The sequence below is a fragment of the Cricetulus griseus genome, chromosome 5 (genome assembly GCF_003668045.3).
Source record: "Cricetulus griseus strain 17A/GY chromosome 5, alternate assembly CriGri-PICRH-1.0, whole genome shotgun sequence".
Lineage (NCBI taxonomy): Eukaryota > Metazoa > Chordata > Mammalia > Rodentia > Cricetidae > Cricetulus > Cricetulus griseus.
Window position 1 is genome coordinate 58808430 of NC_048598.1, and position 21533 is coordinate 58829962.

Below are 21533 nucleotides of genomic sequence, written 5' to 3' on the forward strand. Positions count from 1 at the left end.
AGGTACACCACTTCCAATGTGGCTCATAAGAACACCATAAGGATGTTACCTTCCAGGGAAATTGTGTTAACATTCTATGGTTTCTCTCAACCTATGGGGTCAATTAGCCCCCCTTGAAGAAAAACAAGCCTTTTCTGTACACAGGTAGAAACAAGTCTCTAGTCATTGTGTTCGCCTATACTGACATAATACATAGTCTAAAACCCACCATGGCCACATGATTTCAATTGGTAGCATTTAGAATCTTCTGACAGGATACTGACCATAGGTTAGCCAGCTCTTTTGTGATCTGCCATGGTTACAATTTAGAGGTCTGTTCTCTGGACCAGCCTGGGTCAGCTTCAGTTGTTTACTATGGATTTTTGCCAGTCACCAAGCCGCTTTTAGCAGTGGAAACAAACACAGGAAACTGCATACCTCCTTGGCCACAGGTCTGTGAACACTCTGTCCATGCTGACCATCCTGAGAGCTGACAGTTGGCGACACATTCCACCAAACAGGGGATACTCATCCTCTGGGGTTTTTCCAGATTACGCTGCAAATGCAATGAGATAAACCTTCAATACTAAACCAGATCACTCACTATTCTTTTCTGGGGGAAATCACCCTTTATTCTGTAATAAATAACCTTGGCACATTGTGGTGGGAGATATTGTTTTATAAATCGGCAGGCACAGAAATGACTGTTGTTATTTCATGGGTGACATTTGGTCAGTCAAAATTATTATAAGCTCTGAACTCTGGCAGAGACCTGACACTGAGGTGCTTGGAAAGTATGAGGTCACATGGCACAGGGATCTGCCATGTTGCTCAGTCAGCAATGAAGCAGGAATGTCATCATTCCATTCAGATAACCTGGGATGGGCTGAGAGTACACAAAGAGATCAAAATTAGTAATAAATCTAGTGGTACACAGAATAGGACCAAAGACAAAATCAATCATCTGAAGCCCTGAATGAGCAAGTGGACAAGGCAATTACAGTTCTAATCTGGAGAGCAAATGGACAAGACAGCTTACTTTCTTCTCTGAAATCTGTGTGTAGACAAAATGTGTGCATTTTATTGTGACCAAGGTAGAAGATATCTCAGGGAAGGAATAAGTCCTCCAAGACTCAGAGAGTGAATACTGAAGTAGGTGTTGTGTGATTCACACACTGATCATATGTTTAATTAGGACAGCTTTGGCATCCAACACATGTTAAATATTATCAGTACAGCTACCCAAAGCTAAAATTAGTTATCACAGCGTGATGACTCTTTAAGTGGGTTATGAAGAAACCACCATAAAGGGATCTGTGATTATTCAGGTGATAATTAGATTAATAATCTAGGACTTCTTTAAATGAATAGTCATTAAATATATGTTTGGTATGTAGAATTTAGAAAACAAAGAAACTTATTTTTATTAAAGAACAATTTACATCTCTCTTTACATCAAAAGAAAGTGTTTCTTACAGCCATAGGCAGCTCACAATTAATAGGTAACAAGGTTCATAAACAACAGAGGACCAAACTCATCTGAACTGCAACAGTCCACCAATGTGCTCCTGTCATTTAAAGCTCCCTTACAGTATCTCTCATTTATGCATTGGGAAAGAATGTTAACTTTGTGCGGACAGGTCTGAGTGTACCCAGTGATTATTTGGAACAGTTGGAGATAGGTGACTCATTTCCTGAGGCAGTCAGTGTATAAGAGGCAGACTAAATGAAATTAAGTATTTAAATAAAGCAATGACAGTTGTCCAATAGTCTTCTACAGGATGTGAGCCCTTTTCAGAAAACTACAGATTGGGGCATCTGTTCTTGGGTGGAGTGGTTCGTGGTCAGCATCCTGGATGACATCCACACGACTGGTTAGGGAGCATATTGTGACAATAATGAGGGTTGGTACAGGAGTAGTGAGGAAGTCTTTGTTTTAATTTTCTTCCCCCATGCCACAACAACTGAGACAGACCTTTGTTAACCTGTCAACATGTTACAGACATCTCTGTAGCCACCTATGATTACTGGCATCCTATTTTCAATGCTGCAGATGGTTTCTGTGATGCCTTCAGTATGACAACATTCTCATTTCTGTTGAGCAGTCCCTATAGAGCTGAATTTACATCTGGGAAGGGAATGCCAGCTTCTTTGGAATGGGTCCTGTTGTAGCTTTTCTGCAAATTCCATAAAATCAGAAAACTTCAGAACCTCCTAATTTGAAAATTGACATGGGGGGCTTGTGCATAGATTGAGAAGAAGACAGATGTACTGCTTATCTGGAAATTAATTGTTGATAAAAGTGTCAGTGTATTCTACATCCAGAGTCGGCACCCATCTTTGGTGATGAGGACATGTTTATCATACAAGCAAATGAATCACCTGTCAACATAAGGACTCACCCTACAGTAGTAAAGGCACTAATACCAATGGTTTGTTGGAAAGCAAGTGTATTTTAACAAGTTCTTAGAAGTAACGACTCCATTTTTTACTGGTCCCATTTCTTCAGTGCAAAATGACCTGTCTCCACTATTTTGAGTAGGTCCAAAACCAGTGACATATATTGCTGCACAAAACCTCTGCAGCCAGTGTCCGTAATGTCTATTAGGTGTTGTGAAGGTTGAGGACTAAGTCTAAGAGATCCCATCACACACAAGTTACCTGCTCACAATGGTCCATGCCAACTGGCTTGCCATCACTGCGCACACAGCTCAGCAGGCGAGTCCTCACACCCTGGCCACAGGAAGCGTTTTCACTCAGCTGGCATGTACTCCACTCTACAGGCACAGGAGCATAAAGATTGAGTTTCAAAGGTCTTGACTTGTGAGCCAAGCACACTCAAGCTCTGATGATAATCTGCATGGTGGAAGGGGAGCCCATAAACAATGCTACAATCTTCCTAAGTAGCTTTGGAAAGCCTTGTACAATCATTGAGTCAGAGGACAAACACTCAAGTAAACCAAAACAAATTAAATGTACTGAGTCAATTTCCTAGAATTTGGTTTTCTAGAGGTAAGACAAAATGAAAACCCAAAAGGTTATTCCAACCATTTGGGAGGATAAACGAGACACTAGCCAGAACAATGAAGTTTGGAATTTCTTTATTCTTCTGCTGTGGATAATTAAGAGAGAAAACAACCAAACCATGGCAACAGTTCTATGTTTGTGCCCCACATCCCAAAATCTTAACTTTCCAAGGTGTAGAATGAGGGAGTGGGACCTTTTGATGATGATTGGATCAAGAAGTTGAGGAGCTCAGAAATGGGATTATTATAAGAGACTCTGGGGAGCTTGTCTGGAGACATCCTGCCAGTCTGCTCAATGGCACCATCCCTGGGCAAGTAAGTTTTATAGTGTAGGCTAGTGGTATTTAAAATACTGGACCATGGCCATGCAAATTGACTCTGGCCCCTTCTGCCCCTCCCCCATAATTAAATTGACTTAATACAAGGAAAGAAAACTTATAAATGTTTGGGGGGGGTGAAAGATCCTTGACCATGTTAATAAAAATCTCTTCAAATTTTTTTCTATATTTAAGAGCTTAGTAACAAACTTATGTATGGTTAAAGAAAGTTCATCCTTAGAAAATGAGCTTTTTCAATATAACAAAATTCGGTTGTATTTCTGAAAAATTACTATACAAACGAAAGTTTGGAAGAAAAATGGTGAATCTACCATGTTGTCATTCACCCGTGAAAGAACCAGACACCTGCATAGAATTTACAAGGTTTTCACCATGAGGAATCTAAGCTGTTTCAGTGTGCATGGAGCAGGCAAGTTTTGGCAAAGGATGCTGTTTTGTCTCTGCAGTCATATGGTGGTGTGTTACTAAATATTTACTTCAATGTTTAGACCTAACACAGTCCTACATTTGGAGGCCTTTTGCATATCCCCTGCTGGGGGCAATGGTAGGAAGCCGTTAAGTGTAATAGCAACTCTTTTTGTTTTGAGCACTGTCCTGTGTGTTCAGACAACTATAGTGGCTGAATAATTAATCAAATGTGATTTTTGTTGCCTCTTTAACATCCATGACTGGTCAGGTCTCATCATTTTTTTTTTTTATTGTGATAGGGGTAAATGTATCATAGACTTGAGTTACTGAAATTATGAAAGGCATGAGAAAAATCAAAGTCTACTGCAGTATCTTTTTAAGCCAAGCTGCTCTTCAGAAATTATGTGTGGTCCTGACCATCCATCCACATGCCATGAATGGATGTTTGTTTTCCTGAAGGGCAACTGGAACTAAGTCCTCAATTTTTCATGTCCCACACTGTCCTCTCCCTCCCCAGTGCCAGGACGGGTGCACACACAAGGGTTAGTCAATGATCATGGGACTCACAGTGGATTTTGACTCTACCTGTGAGGTTGTACTGGAACTGGAAGCAGTTTTCATTGAGAAGACAGGGCCGCACCTGTGAGTCTTCCCCACACGTTCTTGAGTTCAGCGAGGGCCTCAGCAGATGTCGAGATCTCCTCTGCGTTGCATGGGGGTCACATGACTATGAGAGTCAAGAGAAGGCAGACAAGGACACACAGAAAGTGATAAATTACGCAGTTATATGTGCACATACGGGCATAGGACAGGTATAGGGACGAGACTGTAGTTGAAGCGATGAGGCTGTCGCTATACCTGAAAATGTTACAGCCATGGTTAGAAGAGAAAACGATTCTGTGATGCACAGTGCATTGTCTTCTGTTTTCATTCATCTGACAACCAATATATTTTCATCTTGAAATGAAATAAAAAGTGACCTCAGTCACACTAGTTCAACAGAAATAATCACACAGAATATTGAAATGAGAAAATTATTTTTAAAAATCCCAGGGAAAACAACTACATATAAGAATACAATTATAAAATTTTATAATTTATGAGCTAGAACCTTCATTTTATTTGGGAGCTCTCTGGTGAAAAGGGGTGAATCACTGTAAGTTTGTCCATTTCTCTCAAAATAAATGTATATATTCAAATCCCAAAGATTTACTGAAAAACCACCTTCACCTGGGTACCACATGTCATTTGTAATACTGGCCCATGTCGTAGTACAAGAGCCAGATAAATCTGCTTGCCACATCTCATACAACTGGTTTACCCACAGAAGAGCTTCCAGCCCCTGCTGAGGAACAACCTTCTTTCAAATGTGTCCTTCAGACCTTATTATTCATCTTCCTCAGAAAACTATTCCAGGTTTACTCCCCACACAAGATGACCTCTAATGATGCTAAATTCTCTTATGTTTGAAATAAAGTTCACTGTCTCTAATGATGCTAAATTCATTTATGTTCATGGATTTATCTGTGGATTTAGTTCTAAACACATATGTATACCTGTCCTTATACTGCTATTCTTTATTGCCCTGTTTCTTCTTTAAAAAAATCACTAGGGCATGGTGAACAACACTTTCTGTTTATCTTATAACCCAGTGAAACCCTGAAATAAACCATGTGAAGCATTTTTCTAATAAATATCTGGATATGTTCACAAAATGCAATTCCAGACACTGAAAAATCTAAGAAAGTTTATAGACTGGAAGAATAAAGTTTTTTAATTGTGATCACAAAAATCAGCATTTTGTCATTTTATTTTTTCTTCTTCCTTTAGCCTTTCAGGTATCATAGTAAGGATACAGCCTGTATATTGATTCTTGGCTGATTCAAAGTGACAGTGTTGGATTACACTGAACTGTGGGGGATATCCACACATTTTCTTCTTCTTTTTGTTTTTTCCACACATTTTCTTCTAATGTTTAGGTAATAGAAACACCTTTGCTGTTCGTGTGATTTCACACTCAAACTATTTGCTAATACTTTAAAAAATTTACATTTAATTGTATTCCATTGTATCTAGATGATGAAGAGGGAACAAACAATTAATTAATTATATGCACACAAATTCCATGCTACATACCAATAATTTACTTCTATTTTACCATTTAATTTGAATGCACACACACACTTATGAGGAGGAATAAAAGTTTAACTGATTTGTCAATAAAGAAAAATGATAGAATCCTGGTAGATGTTCCAGATTAGGACTCTGTATTTGTTTCCTATAAAATAATCTATCAGTGTTTGAAATAGGTGACTGTAAGGACCTAGGTATCTGCTTAGTGTAAGCCATCAAATAAAAGAGAAGAGAAGATAAAACAGGCACAGAAATCAAATGCAGCTATAATACTTGTGGTCAATACTATTTTGATTTGAACATATTTCAGACTTTGGAATATTACACAGACTTTAGTAGTTGGTGTCTCTGATAATGCAAAGTCTGAAACATCTTGAAATCTCAAACATGCATGAGGTAAATTTGAACAATCACACATGGTACACTTTCTTTCACCTAAACATACAGGAGCCAGGTAAATAGTGATAGGATGTGATTTGATAAGATTTTAGGATTTCATCCATCAAATCTCACAGTGTGTATGCTTGTTTAATGTGGCTTTAAATTGTCCTCTTTGGTTTAACTTCCTGTTCAGACCTTCTAAATATATTGAGGTAAAAAAAATTACAACTAACTCTCTTGTCAATTCCTTACGCATAGAACAGTTGAAGAGGATCTCATGGGTGATTAGAATCCATACAAACAATACAAATTATTGATATTGATAAGTGAGAGATTTCTGTGCCTCTTATCTCTTCCCATTAGCTATTTGTCAAAACTCAGTGGCTACAATTTTTTATTTAAATTCTTTAATTACTACTCGTATTTACATATCTATCCCCCCATTCCCTCACCCTCCCATCCTCCCAAGTTCCCCACCAACCCCCCAACCCATCCCCCAACTCCTCCCCAGGGGTAGTGAGGCCCTACACCAAGGACCTTCAAAGTCTGTTGTATCATTTGGGGGAGGGCCTAGGCCCATCTTGCTGTATCTGGGCTGCAATAGTATCCCTCCATAGGGAATTAGCTCTCAAAGTCCATTTGTGCTCTAGGGATAAAGACTGGCTCCACTGTTAGAGGTCCCATAGACTGTCTTGGTCTCCTAGCTGGCACCCACATTCAGAGGGCTTGGTTCGGTCCAATGCTGTTTCCTCAGCTTTATAACTAGGTTCTCCATGCTCTCACTAGGTCAGGTCAACTGTTTACTCAGGTTTCTGCAGCACCATCTTGGCACCTTTGCTTATCCTCCTTTCTCTCCACAACTGGATTCTAGGAGTATGGTTCAGTGCTTAGCTATGGGTGCCTGTTTCTGCTTCGAACAGCTACTGGATGAAGGCTCTAGGAATGGTAACCAAGGTAAACATCAGTCTCATTATAGGGGAAGGGCATCAATGGCATCTTCTCCAGGACTGCTTAGAGTCTTAGTTGGGGCTACATTTTTAATCACTTCTTTTTCTTTAGTAGCTCTTATAAGACTTTCCAAGAATGCTGAATTGGCTACTGGTATGGTGCCGAGTGAAGGGGAGCCTCTAGAGCAGTGGGTCTCACCCTTCCTAACGCTGTCACTCCTTAAAACAGTTTCTCATGTTGTGACCCACAACCATAACATTATGCTCATTGCTGCTTCATAACTGTAAGTTTGCTACTGTTATGAATCGTAAATGTAAATGTCCCATATGCAGATGGTTTTAGCTGATCCCTGTGAAAGGGTCATTCAGTCCCCAAAGGGATTGGGACCCATAGGTTGAGCATAACTGCTCTTGGTCTTCATGCTTTCTTCATTGGCTCAAAACTCCCCAAACAAAAATCTCTTCCAGAGAGTATTTGTATAATTTTTATGAAGATATGAGATCCATTTTGTAAATGTGCAAAAATGATGGGCAGACAGCTAACTCAGAGTCAATTTGGGACTAATTTTCTTTCAAAGACTAAGACTACACAGCTGAAGGCTATTCTCTGCATAGCCTGTAACTACTAAGAACCATTTCCCCTCTAGACCATGACCCCTTCAACTTGAAGAGGCTGCCTGACTTACTATTTTGTAAAACAAAATGTACCTAAAGTTCCAGCCTTCCTTGCCACATTGCATCATCATACCATTTGTTTACCTCAGCCACAAACCTTTCTACCTGACCTGAGTTCTTGTCCTCATCTGAAAGTAAAATAGACATCCTACCAACCTCTGCTGGCTTCCTCAGACCCATCAGCTAGAGGGTATTCCTGCTGCCACTGAGTATGTGTTGAAGTGTATGTGTATTCTTCCCATGGACTATCTGGAGAGCCCATGTCTTAATATCTGGTGTGGAAGATGCAAATAATAAGTGTTTGTTTTATAGGAAGGTTGGTTAGCTTGCGCAATCGGGAAGGATTTTATAAACTGCCATTAGTAAACAAACAATAAACCTTGGAGAGCAGTTATTTTGCCTAATACAGGGTTTCTCATGTCCAACAAGAATATTCTCACTCTTACATTTCTCAGATAGTGTTGATGGAAGCCATCACTAACTTAATGAAGTATCTCAATAGATGAGGTCAGTAAACCCGTATAACAGTTAACAGACAATTTAAAACATTTAAAATAAATCCAAATAGAAGGTATTATTTGGTCTCACTGAACTATTAAAGATAGCAGTTTAGCAAAACCTGGGATAGGGCCAACTATTTGTGAATTTAAGTAGCTCTGCAGATTTCTTGCTTGGAGATGAGCATGACTTCAAAGCCTGGCCTGCCAGCTCCCATAAGATACACAGAGCCAGTGCAGTCCTTGGATTGCAGAGTTTATCTGACAACAGACAAAAGGCTGCTCCCTCGGTTGTCCAGTTCTCACAAGGTCGGTGGATGCATGCTCTCAAACTTCATCTTTCTTATTTGGACAAATGCAGTATAGAGTGCTCAAGAGAATACTGTGACGCTTAGTAAGAATTTCAAAAAGGAAATTAAAACCCGCCTCTCAAAAGTTGATGAAAGGTTAAGAAAAATCTCCGCCTAATGTACTTCTTTTTATGCCTTCCATGAGATTCCAAAGAGCTAGTCATTTACATAAAAAGGGTTTTGCACATCAAATACAACACGGCAGCGAAGTCAAAACCAACAAAGAATATTGAATCATGTCCACAAGCCCGAAATAGGGAGCCAGTGAAGAGCAGTGATGAGAATTTTGCGGAGCACCTGTGATATATAAGAACTAGGCAGGAGAAAGCTGAAGAGAAAAAAGGGATGTCCGGCTAGAGCAATGGCCACAGGAGACAACTAAACTGAGACACAGAGGATCTGCACAGAGAGATAGGAACAAGGTGTGTGTCCCCTTCCCTCCCATTCCCCAAGGCCCCAAGAGTCCCTGCCTCCCTGCCTTCTGATTCATTAGCTCTTCATTTTGATAGGTCAAAGCTCCCTTCCAGAATGCTGTATAGCCTTTCTCTACCACACCACTGAAGACAAACAGGTCATTAGATCTTCAAACTCAGAAGACCAGGAGGAGCAGCTGAGAAGGGAAGGGAACATGGGTCTGTAGCAGCTGTAAGGGAAGGGAACCAGGAAGTCCAGGGTAGCATATTTAGTTTTGGAAGTTCCTTCTAAAAGTTCATGCAGGTAAATTTACAGAGCAAGAAACAAAGAAAGGGATGGAATAAAAATTCCATATGAGAAAAATGAGCAGAATAACATCCCATAAGATGGTAAGATAGTGGACAGAAAGACAAGTGGGAAACAGACTGGAAATGTACTTTCAAAAGGAACCAAGCTAGCTGGGAAATAACAGGAACAACAAAAAAAGATGTAAATATGAATAAGAATTATAGGAACTCAGAATTGAGTAACCGACTTCAGCAAACAATTCAAAATAAAAGGAAAAGTCATTTTCAGGAATGAAAAAGAAACACAAGATTAAGAAGGGTAACAAATCACGTCTTTGTAGACATGAAAAAATAAGAAAGCTGAAATAAAGTACTGAAAAGACACTGGGAGACTTTGAGTAAAGCTGGTGAATGGAGAAACGAGGCAAAACAGACACCACACATATAATAAGACTTCATAAGGAACAAAGCAGAAGCAGAGCCTAATGGTAAAAATCTTTAAGGAAACGTAACAGTAAAAACAAGAAAGATTTGAAACTGCCCATTGAAAAGAGCACAGCAGAGTTGTCAATACTGAAACATATTCTCATATAATTATTTAGCTTTGAACAGGAGTGAGAAATAACTTTGAATATCTAGGAGAGGGTGCCAGATGGCTTATAGAGGAAACAAAATCACATTCCCACATTGTGACATGGAAACTTTATGGTAGAAAAGCGTAGAAATATAATAAAGATTCCCATTCAAAAGGATCTAAGGATATATTACACACAGCAAGGCTGACTTTCAATTACAAAGACTGAAGATGAACTGTTAGGAACACCCAAGTACTCAAGCAAGATTGCTGCCATGAGTACATTCTCCAGGATTTATTGGAGACTGAATTTAGTGTGTCCAAGTGTCTAGAACACATTAGTGTGCAACTATGAAATGACCAACCTCATATGTAAAACATCCTCAAAGGCTGCATGCTCTGACGATACACATCCAACACCAATGCAAAAAAAAGCATGTACAAAAAGTGATGAAAAATTTCAGTATCTATGTTGATGTTCATGGAGGTATTATTATCATGAGACTTTTCTCTCCAAATGTAGAATAAAGATAGTAATCGTGACATATGCATTGTTCCCAGTAACTTGATTTATCGCATGGAAAAAGTGAGATACAGATATTATAAAGAGCACCAGTGAACCTCTGTAGTTCAACTTGTAAGCGAGAAATGCCACCAGGAGGCATCTTTATATTTCATCTTAAAAGTAAAAGAAATAATAAACTGCATTTCAAAGTCCTGCCTCCTGGAGCGGCTTAGGAACAATGACACATTGATGGGAGTGTCTCCAGATCCCTAGCTCTCTTACTACAGTGCTGAAGGTTATTGCCAACAAAACAAGTCTGTCATTATTTTGTTTGAGAGGTAGCTAATTAAAAATCTAACAGAAAGAGCCTGAACACCCTGCTAGGTCACACATATTTAAATGTTTACAGAATAAGTTTGAAAATACCACCAGAATCAAAGTTTAGGTTTGATGACAAATGGCATGGTTATAAAATATAAAATTTATTTAAGTCTGATCCCTTAATGACATAAAAGAGACATGTGTGGTAAACCTGCCAAGAAAAGCATTTTTCTGAATTATCTGTACAAAACGGACCAGCAGGTAAGAAAATAGTGGTTGGAGTATAAGTTTTTTGTAGGTGGTTCCAAAATAAATGAGGATTGATGATGGAATTGGAATGTTGTCAGTTTATATTTCTGGTTAAAAGGGTGATACACCAATGCCAGGTGAACCACAAAGAATCAGGAATCTGACTGTACATTTCTTGATGGAATATAGCTTCTGTAAAGGAGGCTCACTGAAGACTGATAGAGGCTTTGCAACTCCCAAGTTACAACTCTCAAGGACAGAGGAACATGCTCAACTTGACCATGAGATATGACTCCTAAAAGATAGACTGGAAATAGTTTACAGGTCAGGGGGTTTATTTTTGTGACCAATAAATTACCAAGAAGAGGGAAATATCAGAAAAAGAATAGAAGGGGAAGATACACTAAAAGAGATTTAAAGATGTATCCAAAAACAGAAGACTGGCTGAGGTAGCAGGCATAGGAGCTAGTTTAGAAACCCAGAACTCCACTTGATTTGGGGCTATACACACACATTCTGCAAACAGTCTACCCAGCAATCAGCGATCTGTTAGTAAACTAGAGCCCCCACTTACATCAAATTGCATGCACACCCCACTCTGAACAATGGAGTGAGTTTTGTCTTCTCTTAATATCTTAATGACCACTAATCTTAGATTGATTGTATTTAGTTGAAATCAGGTTGTGTATGGGTATAAAGGTAGGAGGGAATGATCTGGAACAGAAAGATTTTAGGTGTATGGGCCATAAGGCAAGCTATGTCCTCTAAGTGAACTTTAGAAATAATCCTTTATTTGTCCTTTTAAGATTATACATAATTTGATGTGGATATGATTAAAATCAGATACATTGTGACAAGGGGCATGTGCATTAGAGAAAAATATATAACTTAATATGTCAGTCAAAGAGTCATCCTCACTATACCCCTTAGCAACAATAATTGGGAATAAATGTCTTTGAGTGTCTTCAGTCATGTAGCTTGTTGTCTTGATTGTAAATTATGCTCACCTAGCTTTTGAATAAACTTTTCTTGCTAGTTTTTGAATTCATGTGTGCTTCTTTCAATTCCTTGATAGAATGCTAAAGAACCCAGAAGCACCCATGCCCAAATACAACTATTTGTAACATAAAACAAAATGTGTACTGTTTTTTGGACTCTGAATCCAGATATGAAAAGAAAAGATTACCTAGAAACTAGGAATTGGTTTTCTTTTGTGGAGATGGGGAGGTTCCGGTTACAGGAGGGAGCTGGGAGGTTCTTCTAGGGCCTTGGGGAGGTTCTTTCTCCTTCGTTGTTGTTTGGAGGATGTAACTATACATTTGTTATATGTGGCTTTTGTATTTATGTTATCATTTGCAATTTTAAAAAGTAGTATCTCTTATTATTCTTAGAATAATAAGATTGCTTCCATTATGAGATTTGATGGATTCCCATGAGCAGTCCTTTTGAAAGTGCCTTGCTTCCTATTACACACTGAAATCCATACTGCACTTCCTTGCCAGGACATGGACTGGACTACATATCCCAGCCTTCTTTGTGGAACCATGTGACCAGGAAATGACTGAGTTTTGATACTAGCAGGTAAGAAGGGCATATGTGATAGCCATATGCCCAGTATTCTACACATCTCCAGGTCATCTTTCATGCTCTTCCTTTTCTTCAGGGAGGTTCAATAGTGGCCTCAGAATGGCCTTGGAAACCAAGATTGAAGTCAAGGATTCATAATCTTGCCCAAGACTCTGAATGACTCCATGGAACCAACTGTGTGTTTTTCAAGCCTGAAAATGCAAGTCCAGGACTGTTTTATATTCCTTAGGGAACTTCTTTAGTTTAAGGTATGTTTGATTTTTTTTTTTTTTACAAATTATCTGTCATTGCTACACTGTACACAGGAATATCTACAACTCAAACTTTAAGCATTTTAGCTTTTCATGGAACATATGGAACATATTTGGTGTTACAGAAGTAAAAGACACAAAGCAGCACTAAATCATCTGTAAATTGTAAACTTGTTAATTTATTGTCTATAAACACTTGGACTACATGAAAACTCATGTTAAGGTCTCTATCAAATAACATTTAAAAGTAAATTAAATAGAAAGCACTACAACAATGAATAAAATACTACTACACACAAGATATTTTTTCATATTCTGTGTTTTTAAAAGATCATTACTTGATTTCCTAAAAGACATAGAATTTCATTTTAAATGAATGTATTAGGGAGACTTTTTTAAACAAAGGGCTATTTCATCTTCTGTTCAAAAGAAACATACTTATTAAATTTGCTTTTGAAGAATTTAAAGTTATTTTACTGATGCTTTGTGTATTGAAAGGTAAGATAGTAGGTATTTTTAGTTTTTCTTTTCTGTTTCTGTGAGAAAATGCCTTTGATAAACACAGTTCAAGAATGCATTTCAGCTCACAGTTCAAGAGTACAGTCAATCATGGCAGGGGAGTCAAGGCTACAGGAATTGAAGTGGCTGATTATATCACACCCAAAAGAGGAAGAAGGGTATGGTGAATGTGTTTGTGCTTAGCTTACTTCTCCTTTTTGTATACTCCAGGATCCCAACTCAGGGAATGGTACCACCTGCAATGGGTGGGTCTTCCCACCATAATCAAGATGGCCACCACAATAACCTAATCAAGATAATCACCATAGGCATGCCAGGAGGCTACCCTAACCTAGATAATCCCTCATAGGTCTGCCTTGAGATTCTTCTCTTAGGTAATTTAGATCATGTCAAACTGACAATTAACATCAATCAAAGGGCAGGTAGTAACATTTGTATCAATGCAAGGAAGTACTTTTCAAAATTCAAGACATTACACAACTGGATTGTTAAAACAATATTGGTAGTGAACATTTTTTTTTTTTTTTTTTTTTAGTTTTTCAAGACAGGGTTTTTCTGTGGCTTTGAAGGCTGTCCTGGAACAAGCTCTTGTAGACCAGGCTGGTCTTGAACTCTCAAAGATCCGCCTGCCTCTGCCTGCCGAGTGCTGGGATTAAAGGCATGCGCCACCATCGACTGGCTAGTAGTGAACATTTTTATATCATTTCTATGTACCAATCACTGTTATAGGTTCTTTAATTCCATCCACATAATGACTCATAATGTACATATGTGGTGAGTCCCATTTTACTGGTGGCCTAGAGAGATTAAGAAATTTCATCCATATTTCACCATGATGGTAAGAGACAGAGCCAAGATTCTAACCTTATTAGCCTTGTAAGTCCACACTTAATTATGCCTTCTTGGTTCTCAACTTAATGTGTTGAAATTGGCAATTAAAAAAATGACAGGGTATGGTATAGAAAATGTGTCATGTACTTAAGAAAAATAATTATTTCATAGAACTTTTATTTCTGATATTGATACTCAGTCATGAAACAAAAATTTACTCATTAAGTAGGCTACGGTCAAAGTGTTTACAAGTCAGTGATCTAATTAAGCATCTTTATCAAAAGAGCCCCCTTAAAGCTTATGACCATTGCTTCAAAACTACTTCCTTACATTGATCTGTTTTGTTTGCCTGTTTATTTTTTTTGCAAGAACCATTTTCTCTCCACAGTATTTCCCTGCAGAATAAGAACTGTTTTCTACTTTAAATACCAGGATTAATTTCACAATAAAACAACTATTGGATTAAGCTTGTACCTAGGAAACACATTTATTTTCAATTACATGGGATCAAAACTGTAAATGCAATCCCCAGTGTTTCTTAGGCATATCCTTCCCATAAGAAATGTATGTAAGTGGTGCCTACACCACTGCAAACAGGCTTAACCAGAGGGAAGATGGGAAGGGATGTCTCCTTAAATCTTGCTGTGTTAGGAAAATGACTCTGTTCATGGTACAGGAGGTCCCTGGTGTAGCATGGCTTGCCTTTATGACTTTTAGACTTTCTGATAGTGCAAAAGTGATGTGAATTCAGTAGAAACTGTTCTTAGTGTTTTGAGTTTGGATCTTTTTTTTTTTTTTTTTTCAGATGGGATACAGCTGGGGCTATGAACTGCAGTTCCAGCTAGTTCCACAATCACATGGAGAATACCAGTGTTCCACAATGAAGGCGCTTACTCAGATACGGTGTTTCTTAGGTAATCTTCCACCCCTTTTCTAGAAGCAGGCAGCAGGCAGTGAACTCAGGTGCCTCATACATTCTATACAAGTCATTTACAACTCATTTACTGAGTTACACCTCAAGTTCCTAAAAGATTTGTGGTTTATGATATTTTCAATTTATATTACTCCATGGTAAATCTAGGAGTAATTGTATTCTTATTTCACAGACTATGAAGCGGAGTTAAAATTTGAAAGTTCAGACAAGATCTGGTGTGTTCTGGATGGTATGAACATGGAAGCTTAACTACTGTGGAGATTCCTAAATATATACATAGATAAAAGAGTTTAAGTGTTGTTATTCTATAATAGGAGGTCAGTATCCTACCTAAACACTACATGCTAGCAAAAAAACCCCATTTCCAGGAACTAGCTACCTCATATTGAGTTGAACAATGAGTTTCTTTAAATCCATAAACACCATAGACTATTGTCAGTGCTCTTGGTTGTTCTTCATAACTTGGTGGTAAGACCCTGTTACTGAAGACACCACATACATGAGTCATACATAGGACATGAAAATAAACTAACTTAGTTCTTATGGGAAGCTTCATCCCTACTAGCTAGCTTTCATAATCCTAGAAGATGCTGTGCATGCTAGGAGATGTGAAAAGTTCTAATAAATCTCACCCAGCTACGAACCCAATCAACTATAATAAGGATAGGACTGGACAAGCTATGCCCACTGGCACAAGATGGTTATGGGTGGTATGGGATTAACCATTTTCTGATTAGATCTATATTGTCCAGTTTTATGTCAAATTGATACAAACTACAGTTATCTGAATGGAGGGAACCTCAACTGACAAAATACCTCCACAAGTCCTGACTGTAGGGCATTTACTTAATGATTGATTGATTGATGGAAGAGAGTTCAGCCCATTGCGGTGGTGCTGCCATCCTTGGGCTGGTGATCCTGTATAAGAAGCACACTGAGCAAGCCTTTATAAGAAAGCCAGCAAGCATCACCCACTTCCTTTCCCAAGGCCGATGCATCAGCTCATGACTCCAGATTCCAGCTCTGCTTGAGTTCTTGTCTTGATTTCTTTCTGTAATGGACTACTGTTTACTGCTCTAATTGGTAGTGTGAACATGGGAGAGTGGAACCTACAAATGAGGAACACTGAAGTCTCATGCAACAGACAACTCTGTTCAGAGCATTGGACAATTATACTGTGAGGGATAAAAGGCCAATCACAAGGATAAGCCACAGGTGGTGAGCAAGCTTCACATGGTAGGCAAGCAGGACATGGCAAGAACATGGCTTTCTATAGAGGCATAGAAACAAATAACAATAGCTACTAGTAATGAGTAATCCAAAATAAACTTGTATCCACTGCATCTGGGAGGGTTATGAAAGCACATTCCAAGGACAATTTCGTCATTTTGAAAAATTGAACCCATAAGACTCTTGTTTTCTTGGAGTTTTCTCATAAGCAATGCGAAGTCCCCTCATATGCCTCCATTTTTGGAACATATTCCAACAGACTATGATGCAGAAGTGTAAGCCAAATAAACCATTCCCCTCCCAACTTGTTTTTGGTCATAGTGTTTGATCACAGAGATAGAAACCCTAACTATCTAAGCCAAGATCTAAGGACTGCTCCATGAGACAGAGCCTGTAACTAGCATTGTTAATAGGGCCAAGAAACTATAGCCAGATAGGTTTTAGGCTCTAGAAAAGACCCTAATACTATAATTCTATTCAGGGGATATATGATTCCAACAATTCCAAAAGACTTGTTGTTATCAGTGTATCTTTCAGCAATCTTCAAGAAGCTTCTTACAGTAGATAGCAATTAACATAGAGACCTTAGGCTGGTCAGCACGCAAAGAAGGTGCTCAGCCTGAAATGGGACACATATTATCCCCTTTCTCCAAGGCTCAGAGTTCTTCTCAGAAGAGGGGCACTGGAAGGTTGTAAGAGCCAATGGTGATAGATAACTTAAAGGAAACTGTTTTCCAGACACTACAGGGCAATTGTCACAGTGACTGTGACAGCGTGCACAAGACCTGTCCATGCATAAAGTCCCACCACCTAGCTGAGGAGCTTGGAAAGGGAGAGCCAGTTTCCCCACATCAATTCCTATCTTCTGGCTCCTGCCTCAAGTTCCTGCCTGATCGCCATTAGTGATGCATTGTCACCTGGAGTTGTATAAATGAAATAAACTCTTTCCTCCATGAGTTGGCTTTGGTAAATGTCTTATCATAGCAACAGTAAGTAAATGAGAACACCTGGGATCATTTAGTCTGGACAGTGGTAATAAAGGGGGGTGAGGAGAGAAAATGGTGATGAGAAAACATCTCATACAGCCACCCAAGATCAAGCAAAATCAGGATGGAGCAGGAGAGAGAAGCAAGGACTAGCAGAGTGAAGAAGGCTTGCAGCTGCCTTAGTGGAGCCACAGTTCATAAAAGACGCTCCCTTCTAGAGACCTGGCCTGTCAGATTTAGAGAGTTAATTGGAAAGAGGCATGCCAGATACATGTCTCAGCATAATAGAACTGACAAGAGCAGGGCAGGAGCTATGGTCTAATCAAGATGATGTAATGTTCCTTATAAGACTCCCCTGGCCTGCTGCTTAGTGGAAGTTAGGAAAATGCATAAATATCAGTTGAGTTTTGCTTAGCTAAGGTGTTTGAGTGAGGATTTTATAATAGCGGGGGACATCCCCACATCGTCTTTCTGGCTGGTATTTTATGATACTGAGAAGTGGGGACAGCACATAGTTGAATCCAATCAGAAGCTCTGGAACACAGGAGTGATGGATGGCATATCCAATCGCAGAATTTTAGGCTATCAGCTGCCTATATTACAGTTGGTGCTGAGGGATAAAGAAAGAAAACCAACTTAGCTATGAGCCAAAATATTGGCCTGAATTCTTCAAAAATGTCAGTCTTCTGGTTGAAAGCAAAAGGAAGAGTGAAGAGATTGAAGAGAGGTCATCATTAAATGATGGACAGTAAATGCTCACAGTATGGCTCTTATCCTCAGAAGATCACAAATGCTGTGCAGTGATGATGGAAGGGACTGGGGACATGGGAGCCTAGCCCACAATCAGCTGCAGGTAGAGCATCACTTTCACATGGCTAGCGTTTCTTAACCATCTCTGGGTATCTTAGAGAATATTCCTTCATTTAGGAATGCTTCCTGTGTATAAGCATTGAAGGGAAAGAGAGATTCTGGCTGCAACATATACTCAAATGATTGAGAAAAATGAAAATATTATATATGTGTGTATATACATATGGGAGGAGTATATAGAAAGAGGAGATGTGTAGTAAATGTAAATATTTGTGTTGTTATTTTGTCAATTTGTATACAAAATATTCCTTTTCCAATGGAAAACAAGAAACAAGTGTCCATGACACAAAGCCCCGTGTTTGAAAGGAAATGATGGATGAGGGTTGAGCACAGACCAGTCATTATCTATTTTCTACCTGGAAGATTCTCAGGTAGCAATTGCTGTTTCAATTGAGATTGACAAAATCCTTCCTCTCAATCCCAGTCATGCCCCCTGTCTTCCTTTTCTTCCACTTTCTCCTCCTCCTTCCATGTGACAGCTCTATTCCTTTACTCTGTCTCTACCTTCTAAGCACAAAGAGAAAGTCTGTCAGAATAAACAATACAGCACCTCAAGTCTTCTGCCTGTGAGGGCTCCAGAGTGCTGTCTGGAATCAGAAACCTCTGCAGATGTAAGACTTCTGGGTTTCTCTCTAGACTCCAGAAAAAAAAACAAAAACAAAGTGGGAGCCTCACTATAAGATCTTATTTTAGTATCTGTGCCCCTTTGCTTCCCACACCTTGCTATACACCAAAAGGGCCAGAGAATAAATTCAGACTGGGTCTTACTTGCATGAGAAAACTTCAGGTCTTGCCCTGCAGATGACCCGATCTTCTCACGAAAGTTTATTCAGCTCCGCACAAGGTCTGGCAGGCACTCAGATCTGGTGGATTCTTTCTGTACACTACACTGCTCCAGGCTCTTATTCCTGCTGGGTCCTTTCTTCCTTTATTTTCTTCCTCTTTACTCCTCTACTTTACCTTGTCCAACTCATTCATCTCTTAGGTTCTCTTCCCGATGATTGATAGTCACCGATCCTCACAGCAATTAGGATAGCTGTCAATCAACATGTGCTCTATCAGCCTGCCTCTCTTTTCCTCTTTAACATCTACTCTGTGGAAATGGGTTGCTCACTGGAGCACAGTTTTCCTGAGGTGTAGACTATGTGCCTCTGTGTGATACATGTTAGTGAAGAGTTGAATATGTGGCACCCTCAGCTTACTCTCGGCACATGTGAACCAGATGCCACCTGAAGTGCTTTGCATGTATCTATCCTGACACTGACTTAGGAGCTGTCTGACTTATTGAACTTATGGTGTCATGCCCGCATGTCCACACAGGAATGGAAGAAGAGGGAGTGAAGTGCATGTTGCTTATCTGTGGAGCTCAAACACTTCATATGATTGTTTACTCAGCTAAGAATTTAACACATGCCTTTCAATACAGAAATTAACGCTGGGAAATGGAAAAGGATCTTAATTGATCATTTTTTTCCATTTCCAAAGATGGTTTCCCTTGTGGATTCTTGGAAGGGAAAAGGGAAAACCATCTTGGAAATAAAAAGATGTTCCCTACAGAACCTATTCTTATAAGCTAATATTAAGATAAAAACAACCACAAGGCTTGTGTAAGCATTTTCAGAATCATTCTTATCACTTTCCCACTAATTTAAATAAAAAATCATCCAGATGTGGTTCTTCCAAGCAGAGCACATGAAAGGCCCAGGCAGGAGAATTGCCACCAGCTCCTGGGGCATGGATTGAGTTGCCTGGGCCACATTATGACAATTTGTCTCAAAGAACAAAGAAACAAAGATATAAACAAAAGTACTTTAAAGACAAATAGAGAGAACTAAGGAATACTAGTATGTGATAAATTTAATATGGCCAAATATATCATTCTTTAAGAAAATATAATTAACTTAAAATTTTTCACATTTATTTTTCAGGGTAACAAGCTGAAAAGGATGCTAAGATTTGGTGACGAAATCTACACAAAAACAATGAAAGAGCAAGGTGCCTACTATCAGTCCTGCTATTTTATGTGCAGGCTCACTGTCAGCTGGGGGTGTCTCCACATTCTTTCCAGTATTAACCAACTCTGGAGATTGAAATGATGCAAGACGGACATGTAGGATACAGGGGATGGAGGATAACCTTCATGTGCTCTCAAAACATGGTTAAAATTCAAAGCGAAAGCGTGGCCTTTTCTTCTTGGGCATGAAGCAGACATTTGGAATGAAAATGGAAACTGTGAGGAAAGTGGATTATAGATCATACACTCAAGTTCAAAACTATTAACACACTGCAGTTTGACACTGGTGTTTTAATAATAGCCACCATAATTATGAAATATCATTGTCAGTAAGGACAGATGTTACAGAGCTTGGGAAGAAATTGTCATTTATAAATTTTAAATTGGTGCATTTGGGGGGCTGGAGAGATGTCCCAAATGTTAAGAGCACTTGTTCTTGCAGAGGACCCAGGTTCAGTTCGTACATCTATATAGTGGCTCACAATCTATAATTCCGGTTCCAGAGGTTCTGATACCCTCATCTTGTCTCTTTGGGCACTGCATGTAGTGCACAGACATGTTTGCAGGAAAAACACACATATATAGGAACTGAAAGCTAAAGAAATAAGTCTTTAAGACATTTGTATATTCACTATTTTAAAAGAAAAACCTTGCTTAAGCAAAATTGAGTGTGTGTTTGCAGAAAGAAATAAGTTTTTAAGACATTTTATTCACTATTTTAAAAGAAAAAACTTGCTTAAGCAAAATTGGGTGTGTGTTTACAGAAAGCTATGAGCAGTTAACAATATTTATACCATAAGTGAATTTGATTTCCTAGTTTTGTTTGAAATACTTGATGGAGATTTTTGTTGTCTTCTTTTTTTCCAAAGGCTGAGATGTCCTGTGTAGCTAGGTCTAGGCTAGACTTAGTATGTAATCCAGGCTACCTTCAAACATGTTATCCAGCCTCAGTTTCCCAAGCATTGAGATTATAGATGTATGCTACCAATAATGGCTAAAAATGCTACATAATGCTCATATAATCTCAAATAGAAACCATAGCTGACATTTTAAAAGCAGTCACTTTATTCCATTTTATAAATCAGTAAACTGAGCTCTATGGAGTGTCAGCCACCTGTCAAGTTCACTTAGTGAAATAAGTAGAACACAGGTCAGAATCAAGACATCCTGTCCTATTGCCTTCTTGGATGTCAAGTACCACATTCAGCACTATTTCAAGTACCTGGT

General features: G+C 38.9%; 1 protein-coding gene and 1 long non-coding RNA gene across 2 annotated transcripts in view; one reads left to right on the plus strand and one right to left on the minus strand.

Moving 5' to 3' along the window:
* The window catches only part of Thsd7b (thrombospondin type 1 domain containing 7B), a 706540-nt gene that overhangs the window by 40791 nt on the left and 644216 nt on the right, over nt 1-21533 (minus strand). The window contains exons 17-19 of the mRNA XM_027417733.2: nt 4337-4478; nt 2641-2756; nt 418-535 (exon numbers count right to left, since the gene is read on the minus strand). Of these exons, the coding sequence (XP_027273534.2) occupies nt 418-535; nt 2641-2756; nt 4337-4478 (376 nt within the window). The remainder of the gene's footprint in view (nt 1-417; nt 536-2640; nt 2757-4336; nt 4479-21533) is intronic.
* LOC103160310 lies at nt 12726-17392 on the plus strand. The gene is made up of 3 exons (XR_004770249.1): nt 12726-12919; nt 15078-15235; nt 17175-17392. It is a non-coding gene; the product is annotated as an uncharacterized LOC103160310 (long non-coding RNA).